Source organism: Phragmites australis, chromosome 9 (genome assembly GCF_958298935.1).
Source record: "Phragmites australis chromosome 9, lpPhrAust1.1, whole genome shotgun sequence".
Taxonomy (NCBI): Eukaryota; Viridiplantae; Streptophyta; class Magnoliopsida; order Poales; family Poaceae; genus Phragmites; species Phragmites australis.
Window position 1 is genome coordinate 1,965,592 of NC_084929.1, and position 13,500 is coordinate 1,979,091.

General features: G+C 40.1%; 1 protein-coding gene and 1 pseudogene across 1 annotated transcript; one reads left to right on the forward strand and one right to left on the reverse strand.

Annotated features, from left to right (window-relative positions):
* Positions 1-4,514: 4,514 nt before the first annotated feature.
* On the forward strand, positions 4,515-7,358 carry LOC133929667 (shaggy-related protein kinase alpha-like; annotated as a pseudogene).
* A 753-nt stretch (positions 7,359-8,111) lies between these two features.
* On the reverse strand, positions 8,112-13,359 carry LOC133929609 (probable inactive DNA (cytosine-5)-methyltransferase DRM3). The gene is made up of 12 exons (XM_062376411.1): positions 13,318-13,359; positions 12,982-13,098; positions 12,305-12,401; positions 12,121-12,169; positions 11,752-11,758; positions 11,268-11,375; positions 11,090-11,183; positions 10,751-10,848; positions 10,520-10,550; positions 10,118-10,144; positions 9,700-9,776; positions 8,112-9,344 (listed from the first exon to the last, which is right to left on the reverse strand). Exons 1-12 carry the CDS (start codon positions 13,357-13,359, stop codon positions 8,112-8,114), a joined length of 1,980 nt encoding a protein of 659 aa, XP_062232395.1.
* Positions 13,360-13,500: the final 141 nt, after the last annotated feature.

Here is a 13,500-nt window from a genome sequence, read left to right on the forward strand (position 1 = left end):
GGATCCTACTGCATAAATCAGAAGCACTGCAATATGGTGACTTTAAAACACAACCAAATTTTCTCCCCACACACACCAACTGCAGCTGACAAATTAAACGAAGCTTTAGCCATCAGGCCCAGCTGAAAAATTCGAACCGGTGGAACTCGTCTCTGCCTGACAGTTGATAGCATGCCTTTCAAAGTTCGAACTTTGAGGACTGCATGCCAGTATGAAAACAATGGCATTTAGCAGACAAATTGTTATATTAGACAGATTAAACAAGATGTACTTCTGGCCGGACTAATCGCCTGTTTTGAATTTTTGATCCGGTCGACGAGCGTCGTGCCGGCCCTGAGCGGCCGGCCGGTGATGAATAGCTGCTGCACTGTCATGTCGGCCTGGGTCTCCTCCTTCTCTTTCCTTGCTTCCTCATTTTTGTTAAATTCTTAATTTTCTGAGATTTGATTAAAAAGTAAAATGCTTCTGCAGTCTCTAAACTTATCCGGAGGTGTTGTCTGGATCCTTGAACTCTCAAGTGCAAATTCAGATCCTTAAATTTGTTAAATGTGTCAAATCTAAAATATAGAAAATACCCGCGTGACCGCTACCGGTGTGTGGAGAGAGATGTGATGCTAAGCCATGCCTCATCAGCATAAAGATGTATTTTTGAGATTTTGAATTTGAATGATACATGTAGCAAATTTGAGGATCTGAATCTACATTTGAGAGTACGGAGATTAGATAACACTCTTGGATAAATTTAGAGACGGCCGGTGTATTTTACTCTTAATTAAAATTAGATGACACATGTAGCAAGTTTGACGATCTGAATCTACATTTTGAGAGTATAGAGATCTACTCTTGGATAAGTTTAGAGATCGTCGGTATACTTTACTCTTAATTAAAATTAGATGATGTAAGTAGTAGGCTAGTTCGTTACGCTGGCATCTCAAGATTCCGTGTTGTTTATCGAGATGATGGTTAGTACTAGTATAATTAGAAGTTCTTCAACTCTGTCGGGCACCATATCATTCATGTAATGTACTAATGAATAGATTAACAATATAATACAAGATCATATTCGTACCTGATGTAGACGATACAGTACGTACGCTGCTTATTATACATGTAGACTGCAGAGGCAATCTGCATACAATCATAATAAAGAAAATTGGCCATATACCATGCTCCATCCACTAGCTTGTTCTGTCTTTTTTTTTAGAAAAAAACAGAAGGAAATTTACGTTGTTTTTTTCACGGATTGTTATGCTTCGTACAAAATGTACGTGAGAAATTCCTGCATTTCAAACTGATCCTATATGGTTTTAAAAAGATCGAGAATACCGCAGCCGGTAACTGTGTATAGGTGGCTCATTTAGAAAAGAAACAATTGCATATTCGTCACCCGGTTTTAACAAAAGAAAAGATGTCCAACTAGTGCATGAAGACCTTTTTCGAGACAGTCATGATCACCGAGCATCAGTAAGTAGATGCACTCGCCGAACAGCTTTACAACACAACGAAGAAATAGATTGCGAGGCACAATAAACCAACAAGGAAAATAGAGCTAAAAGTCGTTGCAAGATTTTTATAAATGGTTAGTGATGAGTCTGTTGACCGGCTAGCTAGTAGCTACTAATATACTAGTATTTGCTATCTAACCTACAATGCTATGCTTTTTTCTATCTAATCGATTTGTTTTGTTGTGTGCAGGCAGGAAGAGGCAGAGTGGGTTCCATGCTCCGACCAGGACAGCCTGTGCCCAATCATTTGTTCAGTTCAACTTCAACCCCTGAATTATGTGTCCTCGTATATATATATAAACTAATCTGTACTTTTAAATACATACTCCATATTATAATATACAATGTAAATAAATTAGATATACTTCTTTATCATTATAGAAAAATTTATATACTCATTCTATAAAAACTAGTTTGTAACATACTAATACTATAATATAACATATAAATAAATTAAATATACTCCTTTATCATACTTATTCTAGAAAAAGCCTCCCTCCTTTCAACGAGTGTGGCATGGCGCCACTGGATCGAAACCTTTCAACGGTCAAACAAACAAGATGATAATATCAGTAAAAAAATTCATCTTTTTTTAGTTATAATTTTTTGCTGTCCTGCGATTTTCTTGTGCGTTATAACTTCTCTTTCTCCTGCGTCTCCTCCCTCCTTCCATTACGCCCCCTCTCTTCTTCAATCCTCCTGCCCGCGCCGGAGTTGGAGGGAGAGGGGAGAAGCTGTCCACCCCGTGTCCGCGTGCCGAACCGATCCGGACGCTATTCTCTCGATCCGGTAAACCCCTGTCTCCTCCCCGCCGCGCTTGTTTCTTGCATTTCTTCTTGGATCCGGCGATTGGGTGAGATTCTCCGCGGTCTCTGCGGCTGCGGTGGCGATTCTGAGATCGACCGAGGGGGTATCACGGTGGGCGTGCGTTTTTGGTCATGTGGTTGGTTCGAAACGGGAGGAGTAGGATTGAAACGTGGCTCCTTTAACAATCCTTTCTCCATGTAATTTTGGAAACAGGGGGAGGGGGTGCCAAGTCTGGTTCTTCATTCTGTTGATTTTTCTGTCTGCGTGAATGAATGGAACGAGATGATACTAAGATCGTAACGGGATAAACATCCGCTGGAGGATAACCTGGCGTCAGAGATTATACTATAGATGAGAGAGACTTATAATATTATAGGAGATAGATTAATTATTCTTGTTTGATCCCTAATACATAGCTATTGCCAGCTATATATAGCCGACCAACTTACATAGTCCCAATATGATTACAACTCGTTTATTCTTTCATGCTGATTCTAACTCAATCCTAATTGAATCCAACTTGCCTACTTCTCCTAATCCGACTCCTAGCATATCTCTACTGATTTGACCTTCCAAACTAATTTATCTCTTCCCTAAAAACGAAATTAACTCATCTCTTTAATCAATCACCACTATTTCCTTTCTTGTTGGTGCTCTCATTTCCTTTCCTAATACCGCATATAACATCTCTCCCTCCTTCAGAGACAGCTCGTCATCGAGCTATAGGGTGGCGGCCATGGTTGCACCCTAACAGCCCTCACATCGACAAAAAGGTATATCCCACACCGTTGTCCGTGTCGATGCCAACAGCAAAGCTGCATATGGTGCGGCAGCAGCGCGGTGGTCATTGATGAAGTCAAGAGCACAGCCAGCTTGGTCGCATACCTTAGCTTATTATTGTTGTCGGAACATCTCATCGAAAAGTTGGTGGGTGGCTTGATGTCGAGGGTGGTGTCCGTGCTTGAAGAAGCAGCAACAACACCATGCACGTCGTGGTTGGCGATGGTGATGACCACTAGTGGCGACGCGGTAGCGGTGATGGTGATAAGTGGCGACGCAATAGCAGTGTTGGCAACGACGTTGTTGCCACCCAGGCATATCGTCGAACACCTGGCGAGTAGGTCTGTGCCAATGATGGTATCCACGCTCAACACAGTCGCAGCAGAGGTGTCACTTGTGATCGGCATGCCTTCCACGCCCGTGAGCTTCTCGAGTGTCGTCATGAGTTCCATGAGCCCATTCACCGCGCGCGTGATGTTGGTCAGCGCATTCTTGATGTCACTGAAGCCCTCCTGAAATTCCTTGAGCAACAGATCTTCCCGCTCCGCGAGCAGCGCCTTAAATTGTTCCAGTTCAGCTCCAGAGGACATGGTCTCTAATATCAATTTCAGGGATAAACATCCGTCGGGAGGATAGCCGAGTGGCGTCGGCTGCTAGGGGTGAGAGATTAGACTATTGATGAGAGAGAGACTTAGAATATTAGAGGAGACTAGATTAATTATTCTTGCTTGCTTGATCTTTATTACATAACTATTGTCAACTATATATAGCCAGCCAACTTACAGAGTCCCAATCTGATTACAACTCGTTTATTTCTTCCCGCTGATTCTAACTTAGTCCTAACCGAATCCAACTTGCATACTTCTCCTAATCCGAGTCTTCTAACATATCTCTACTGATTTGATCTTCCAAACAAATGCCAACTTAGACACAAATTTTGTGATACGGATCGATAATGTTCCCCTTCATGCCATTTTTGCTTCATTTCGATCATTATTGATACGCCTAGCTAGCTAGGAGAGGTGGCTTGGGTAGAAGCTTCGAAAGCTACCGGCTGCGACCCACTTTGCTGGGATATCTTGTGCATGAATTATCAAACCTGAAATGCTAAGTCCTCGTGGTAAAGGGGATAACTTTTACAAATTGGAGTTTCTAATTATCACACTTCTTGTGCCAGTGATGGTATGCCTGTGTCGATTGTGGGAATTGAATTGAGGTGGGGAAAGAGTCCCCAATTTGGAAAGGATTGGCATCCCAAAGTTCCGATCTTGTCAAGTCACCCAACTCTATCTAGCAATGTAACTTGTCCGCAAGTGAATGTGCTTCCAACAAACATTTTATGGACCTTATCTTTCTCGAGTTGAGCAACTCAATCGTGCATTTTCTTTTAACTTTGCCGTAATCATGCTCTTTGCAGGTGAATCGAGTACATCACAACTTTAGGAAAGCCCCTGAATAGTAGTTTGTACCACAAATTGGATAATTCTGTCACAGCATGGCCTCAGCAGGCGTGGTGCGTTCTTTCATGGGATTTCAGAATGACACAAGTTCTAGTAGCGATGCAGATCGACTTCCAAATGAGATGAGCAATATGAGCATAAGGGATGATAAGGTAATCTGCTCTCCCTAGAGTGGTTCATCATTATTGCATTTTGGTGGGTGATTAGTTTGTATTTGGTTTGTAAACAATGCAGGACATTGAAGATATAGTAGTCAATGGCAACGGGACGGAGCCTGGTCATATTATTGTGACAAGTATTGATGGAAGAAACGGGCAGGCAAAGCAGGTATCTTAAAAAGAAAAGTATATAAGTGGTGCCATGGCGAATTGTCCTTTTTGTCTATTTACTGTTGCCTCATAACAAAACCAAGTTTTGTGTACTGAGTTTCTGAGTTATATATGTGCACTGCAGACAATTAGCTACATGGCCGAGCGTGTGGTAGGTCATGGGTCCTTCGGAACTGTTTTCCAGGTTTGTTGCTGGACAAATTAGTATTATCACGAGTTGTTCGGTTGTTGATTTTAGTATTATATTTGTGATAGTGACTGATGGCTCCTTCACTTTTTTTGCTCCCCAATACGATCTTGTATAGGCTAAGTGTCTGGAAACTGGTGAGACTGTAGCCATTAAAAAGGTGTCTGAAAACTGGTGAGACTGTAGCCATTAAAAAGGTTCTTCAAGACAGGAGATATAAGAACCGCGAGTTGCAAACAATGCGAGTGCTTGACCACCCAAATGTGGTCTCTAAAGCACTGTTTTTTCTCAAAGACTGAGAAGGAGGAGGTTTACCTCAATTTGTTGCTTGAATATGTGCCAGAGACTGCTCATCATGTCATTAAACATTATAACAAGATGAACCAACGCATGCCATTGATATATGCAAAACTTTATATGTATCAGGTAAAGCTTACTCACTAGGAGTCGTAAACACATTCAATCATTACCGAATGATAATCTTAATTAGTAAAACCTTGTAATTGACAGATTTGTAGAGCTTTGGCGTACATTCATAACTGCATTGGAGTGTGCCACAGGGACATTAAGCCTCAAAATCTTCTGGTATATCTAGAGTAATCATCTAGCTTTTTGAACACTTACTGGAGAATTTTATCTTTAATCAAGTACTAACTGCAGCTTCAGATGATTTGATGCAATATTATTTTTGCAACAGGTGAATCCACATACTCATCAGCTGAAATTGTGTGACTTTGGTAGCGCAAAAGTCTTGGTAGGATTATAACCAGTCAATATTCACATGAACACTGATATTTTGTCGTGTACGGTGTACCTAATTATTTTTGTACTGCTGTAGGTAAAAGGAGAGCCGAATATTTCTTACATCTGTTCTAGGTACTACAGAGCCCCAGGGCTCATATTTGGTGCTACTGAATACACAACGGCCATTGATGTTTGGTCTGCCGGCTGTGTACTTGCTGAACTCCTTCTAGGACAGGTAAGAGATCACATAATTTGCATGTGCCATGTGTGAATATCTGGCTTATTGAAGCTATCTGCCTACAATCTGACTGTCTTTTCAACAGCCTCTATTCCCTGGTGACAGTGGTGTTGATCAGCTTGTTGAAATCATCAAGGTAAATTACTATCTCCCTCCCAAGTAAATTTCTGCCTGTTAGTTGCTTTTTCTCCACTTTAATGTCATTTTTCTCTCAGGTTCTAGGTACACCTACACGTGAAGAAATTAAGTGCATGAATCCAAATTATACTGAGTTTAAATTCCCTCAAATCAAAGCTCACCCATGGCACAAGGTAGGAACCATGTATTGGAGTGTTCCCTTCTTTTCCCCTAAGGTTGAAATCTAACATTACTGTCTCTCTGTGGCAGATCTTCCACAAAAGAATGCCTGCTGAAGCAGTAGATCTTGTGTCCAGGCTTCTGCAGTACTCACCAAACCTTCGATCCACTGCTGTAAGTGCAACTTCATTATTTGAGAAAATACTGTTCGGAGTTTAGTTCCTTCCTGTTATCACTGTTGTTTTTCTACTTTAAGCATTATTTAGATCACACGTTACTTACCTACCAGTTATCACTGCATCGCATGAACACTGTTTTTCACAAGTCTTGGTTGCTGCCATTTACATTGCAAGTTGCTTACTTATTACAGTTGGAAGCATTAATCCATCCATTCTTTGATGAACTTCGGGATCCAAACACCCGCTTACCAAATGGCCGTTTCCTTCCTCCTCTATTTAACTTCAAGCCCCACGGTAAGCCTGCGCTACTGACTTCACTTGTGCCGATAGAAACCTCAAAACTCCTGATCAATTAATATTTTGTTACTACTCTGGTGGAATCAAAACAGAGCTGAAGAGCGTGCCGACGGACTTCCTGGTGAAGTTGATCCCTGAGCATGCTCGGAAGCAATGTGCCTTTGTAGGATGGTGATTTGTGAGACGACGGCATTGAAGATTAGTTGAGAACCACATTGATGTCTATTAGAAACTGGAGGTCGACATTGCCTTATGTGTTATAAGATAGATGATGTATGTGATTATTCTTTGTCCGAGATTATCATCCCCCCTCACCCCAAAAAGGAAAAAAATGTTGCCAATGTAACAAATCCATCCACGGTTCTGTAAAGTAGATGAAGAGTGTTGGAGTGTTCCCTTGAGTGCTTGTATCAGTTTGCAATGAACTCAGTTTGCCTGATTTGTAGCGCCATGCAAGGATGCACCCTTTGTATGACAATGCTCGGCCCTACATATATGGATCGAGGCTACTCATTCATTTGTACCAGAGATCTGTTGGATGCTTATCTTGTATGGCTCTTGTAACCTCCAAAGTCAGATGTTTTAGACACGCAAGTAAATGCATCTTAACATATATATATATATATATATATATATATATATATATATATATATATATATATATATATATATATATATATATATATATATATATATATATATATATATATACACACGGAATTGAGGATGTTTTCTTGGTTGTAAGCAAACTTGCTTATCAGTTCAGATAGTAACATTGCTCATGGGGAGATAGTAGTATCGATTGAACTGAAACCACAGCAATGAAAAGAAAATCTAAGCAGAAATTTGTTTTAAGAAATCCTAAGCATAAATCAACTATGAGAAGGTTTAAGTTGCAATTATCCGCACAGATCAATGAAAATATGAGTAGGAATTACTGATCAATTAAAAATGATCTAAGGAGAAATGGACATGCAAACAAAATTAACCCACTGCACTTCCGATGCTACACTTGTGCACCATGTAACAACTTTGAAAGGAGCAACAAAGAACGATTATCACCAAAGGCTATAGGTGACCAGCCAACAAGAACCAAGGATAAGTTAGTTCATTGCATTAAGACAAACATCAAGTGTAATGAAGCCCCAAGGTTTGTCAAAGATTACTTGTTTCATCCTACATTTACAAATCACATGACGCTACATCATCCTACAAGGCAAGTTGATGGTGATTTTGCCTAAGCGAGATCTCACCAAAGATGGAAGACAACACATAACCGTGTCAGTCATCAGTGGACTCCAACTGTTGTCCTCACTCTCTTAACAACACGGGCATATTCATAGAAGAGTTTGCTGTCCATGCCCATCGTTGTATTTATCGTCATACCACCTTTACAAGAACTATAGTTTCCACCAATTATCAGGTCAAAACCACCAAACTCTCTGATCAAGTCTTCAATTACATGTGTTTTCAGCTTCCAGATGCCATGTAGCTGCCTTAGTTCTCCAGTTTGTTCAGTTTTTGTCAACCATCTTCTCAGAATTTTCCTATTCACGTCAGATTCTTCAACAGATACTACACACTTCAGAGAAATACCTAGTCGATGGAGTGTTACTTCTGCACCTCCAATTCCACTGTAGATGGATAGCACTCTCATCCCATCTGGATACTTGTGTTTCAGGACTGACAAAAGGTAGGCCAGAGTATCAGTCTGAAATGTGAATTTCAGGGAAGCAAGTCTATCAGGTGGATTTAGTTCAAACAAATTTGTGTGGTTATGTGGGTAGCCCAGTATCCTTTCCACTTGACGTGGCTCTAAAGGGCTTAACTTATCCTTACCAACCCAAATAATGTTTGATGTCTTGCATTGGTGCATTATGTGCATCTGCTTATCTTGTGAAAGCACTCCTCTTGACTCTTTAATCATCCTCCCCAGTCTCTCACATGTCTGCACAATCCCTACAACCTCTGTAGTAACAACATGGATATGTTTTCTTGTATCCCACGAGGGCCACCATTGCTTTGTGAATGGAAGTGCTTCTTCAATGGTCATCGGTGACTTCACAGCATGTCTTCTCTCTGTTGGAAGGTTATGAATGTAACCTTCCTTTCGCATCAGAGCTGAGAAGAAGTGACTGTTCACAAACTCTGGTTCCACGTTGTATAAGAACTGAGAGAGTTGACGCCATGTGTCTTTCGGAATTTCAACAACATTTCCATTGAAGAAATATGGAGGTCTAGTGAGGTCACCATGTACATTTGCACGACAGCCTGGTATCATTACCTGAAGTTCTTCTTTGACAGGTATATCATTGATCCCTGCACAGCGACCCATAAACCATGGATTGCTAGAGTGACTACTGGAGGCCCCTCTATCATCTATAAATATGTGCTTAGCCCTTTTAACCCTTGTGTTATCTCTGCCATTGTCATCATCATAACAGTTCATAGCAGAGTATGAGAGCTGGTATATTGTATACTCAGTTTCTGTCTCATCTAGAAAGTCAGGTTCAACTTTTACCTGCATAGAAGAGGACATAAGAGGCCAACATTAGAAACTAAAGCATCTGTCTGAGAGAATTTTCAACATGTTCGAAAGCTATAAGAGCTGCCTTAAAGAATACTGTTTTGTTGACCATGGAGACGAGTTGTTACAGATGTGCATGTTCTAATAATTCAAGAGGCAAAATATAGGAAAACATCAGTGAACATCACACAGAGTACCATACAAATCATTTGAATCTGGCAGCCAGCTGTATATTCTGGACCAAGTTATGATATAATATACGATTTTGGACAAGGCGCCCAACAAGAGATTATTTTAAAAATCCCAATACAAGCCTACAACAGTAAGAATCAAATGTCACTTCAATTACCTCTTTCTGCTCAATGCTATTGGCTATTCGCCTTGCCAAAATGGAGTCAGCCAGCTCCTCAACTTTTGCTCCCTGGCCTGAAATGAGCATAAATGTGCCATTTAAAACATTTTACGATGTCATCAAAACATTGAGCAAATTTTGAATCATTTTACAATGATTCAGCCTTTCCCTGAAAAAATGCCATGTTTAATTTATAATTCTTGATATTACATTTGTAAGTGACAGCATCATATCTAATAAGGCGTTGAAAAAAGTTATTAAACATATTAGAACCGGCAACCATAATACGTGTTTTTAACATATCTGAAATCCTCACCAGTCATTTGCCAATGGGTATTGAAATCAAGGAAAAACATTTTACGATGTCATCAAAACATTGAGCAAATTTGGAAGCAATTTTTAATCCTTGACTTACCAAAACTGTCAATAGCTGATGATACTTCTTGATGTTACACCAAACAATGATTCAGCCTTTCCCTGAAAAAATGCCACATTTCATTTATAATTCTTGATGTTACATTTGTAAATGACAGCATCATATCTAATAAGATGTTGAAGAAAGCTATTGAACATATTAGAAATGGCAACCATAATACACATTTTCTACATATCTGATATCCTCACAGGTCATTTCTCAATGGGTATTGAAATCAAGGAAAAGCATATAGTATGCATAATGATTACCTATAGTGTCTGGATATATTTCTAGTAAATGTATGTGGAAAACTGGAAGGCATGGCCATGTAAGCCAATTGAAGGAGAAATAGCAGAAAAATAGTGAGCATCTCAATTTACAAGACTCTAAGCCAGAACCTACCATGTGATAATCTGAGATCAACAGGGGAATTCTAAAAATTTGGTGAGGCAACATGAAAACAAGCTGTAGAATAGGGGACACAATGTTCAAAAGAAGGATGTATGAACTATAACCCTTTCAGAAACACCCTCAGAGAGTACAAACTCTAAGTTTACTTTATGTTTCAGGGGATAATTCCGATACATAAAAGATTAACTACATGGAATTAAACAAAAAGACAATAAGAAAAACCTCATTTGTAGCATCACCATTTTCTATTCCTCCAGAGGATCCACCTAATTGAGCAATAACAATGCAGTCCACGAGCTGTTCTAATGGTGCTTCCTCACCTGAAATTAAGCATATTCTGGAGTATTACTATATTGCATATTGAATATCAAGAAAAGCATGTTGGATTATTAAATACGCCTAAAATATCATGGATACATATTTTTAAAGTATTTAATCAGTAGTGTTCTAGTCTAACAGGGCAGTATTGCAGTACAATTGTTTAAGTTTTTTCCAGAAAGCAAAGCAACAGAGCAACAACCTAAAGAAATTGTCAATTGCACAACAGAGTGCAGTACATACCTTGTTTGTTGAATGCTAAATCAACTTCTTTCTGTGAGAAGTTCATTGTTCTCAGTAAATACGACCTCTTTTCTAAGAAAGAATCAAGCTCCGGCTGAAAATATAGATGTTCTTAAGATTGGTTTAAAGAATTCAAAACGAGTAAGACAATGATTAGCATCTTGAGCTAAGAGGTCACCTTGATGTCTTGGTTGATTCCTTTCCTAGACTCCAAAGGAGAACTGTTTTCTTCGTTATCAGAATCAAAGAGACTTCCCAAAAAATCTGATGATTCAGATCCCGACTCCTGAACAGCCTATAACATAAAGGAAGGAGAGATTCTTCAAGTCCATACCTTATGTCTCTTTCCCAACGCACAAGACAAAGTCATGGGCTATCATGGCAATGACAATGAAATCTTATCAAAATCTACAAATCAGATGATGAAAGGATACAAAACCCAGCTAAGTAAAACATCATTCCAATTACTTCAAGGTGTTTCTTAAAATAAAGTTAAGTAAGTAACTCGCAAAAGTGCAGAAAATGAAGGAATAACTGCATACAAAAATGAGTTCGAAGCCTGGAACATCCATGCAGAAAATTTTAAATTTCCAACTTTGCAAATATGTACAAAAAAAAAACTAGAAAGTATAGTCACAATGGATAGTGAGATCCAAATGGACTTGTACTCTTTTTTGTTACGGTAGACTTGTGTAATGAATTAGATGTAACAAGGTAACTATTTATGCAGAGCTATTATTCCACCTGTGCTATCTAACACACGAGCACTATGGACTATTCTGATATGCAACAATCTATCAAAAACTTAATATGGATAGAGTAGCATCATCGGGGTCACAATGGACACTGGAATAGTATCAGGGAAGGAATCAACAACACAGGGTATAATAAAGATCAACAAAATATAACTAGGTGCATCATAGCTATGGAAGGAAAGCATTTCCAAGACACAAGATTACTTAATGCTAAAGTTAAACACTGAGAAAATCAGTACCAGTAGCAGCAACCAGAGAATGAAATTGGCAAAGCACTTACAGAATAGGAAAAGAGACTCCAATATGGTGTCAGAATCAATGTCATCTGCATGAGATATAGATGCAATTAATTCGTAGATTACAAGGAAAAATGTCCGAAGCGCTTTGGCGATTGGTGATTGACTGATTGTTTCACATCACTATACACATTAGAAAAGACATGTCGTAAAAAATGGCATACCGTGTTTCTGGAGCACCTTGTCTACCAGCTTTGATAGAAATCCCATTCCAATAAATTGTGATCTTAAATAACTAGATGAAGAACTTGGTTGACCTTCCTATAGTGCGCATCATATTAGTATCATAACTTTACTAAAACAGAAGCAATGCACCAAAATGACACTATCCTAGTGATATTATAAATCTCTAGTTCTATTTGCAATTTAATAGCTTGCATTCTAGTTACTTCCAAATATTCACTAACCAGAAGCAAACAATACCTCAGATTTAGTGGTGTTAAAGAGCAATTCAAAATCTTAAACATACGCTACATTCAAAACAGGAATCAGATTTGAAATAGCTTAATTCATTTAAGTAATTCGGACTTGGTGCTATGACAGGACATACTATTAGTTTTCCAAAACTAAAAATGAACGCTTTGTCACCACCAATTCAGTTAAAGGCGCTTGTTTAAGAAGAAAGATCCACAGATTCAATGAATTCGGAAAAAAAAAGCCCAAAGGTCCTATTGGTTAAATTTGGTTCCCTAGAAACAGCAAAGCACAAAAGTATACAACTCAAGCACAGCTAGCAACTGGCACCCCTACATTGTTCCCTCACTGCAAGTGTGCCCTAATGCATTTTGCCTCTACGACGAAACCACACTCTACAAGCACTATATAACAAGGAGCACATCACCTCCTCCTCCTTCACTCTGGATTGCACCCGGCCATGCAGCGGATCCACATCTGCATTCCTGAGAATCCCAGCATCAGCTTCTGCGCCACCGTCCTCGGCATGATCTTCGATTTTAACCTGCATTCATTTGCAAGAACGCACCGAGTAAGCACAGTCCCCCCTCCCCCGGGCGGCGGATCTACCACCCTGGCGAGCTCTGGTGGTCGCCAGAGGTGGCCGACGACGCCCCCCCCCCCCTCCCCCCCGGCGGAGCGAAGCGACAGCAAGGGAGAAAACCATCAGAAACGCAGTCCCTCTCGATCGATCAGCATCAGGGGAAGGGGAGCGCTGACGTACTGTTGCGATGGAGGAGCTGCGGTAGGCGAAGGGCGCCGCCATGGCTCGCCCCGGCGATATCTCACGGTGGATGGGCGATCTAATGTGCTTTGGTGGAAGAGGGGCTTTTCCCTTTGGTGTTGATCGGAGCCGAGGGGGAGGAGGCTGTGATGACCCGACCGTCGGCGAGGAGCCAGAGACCGA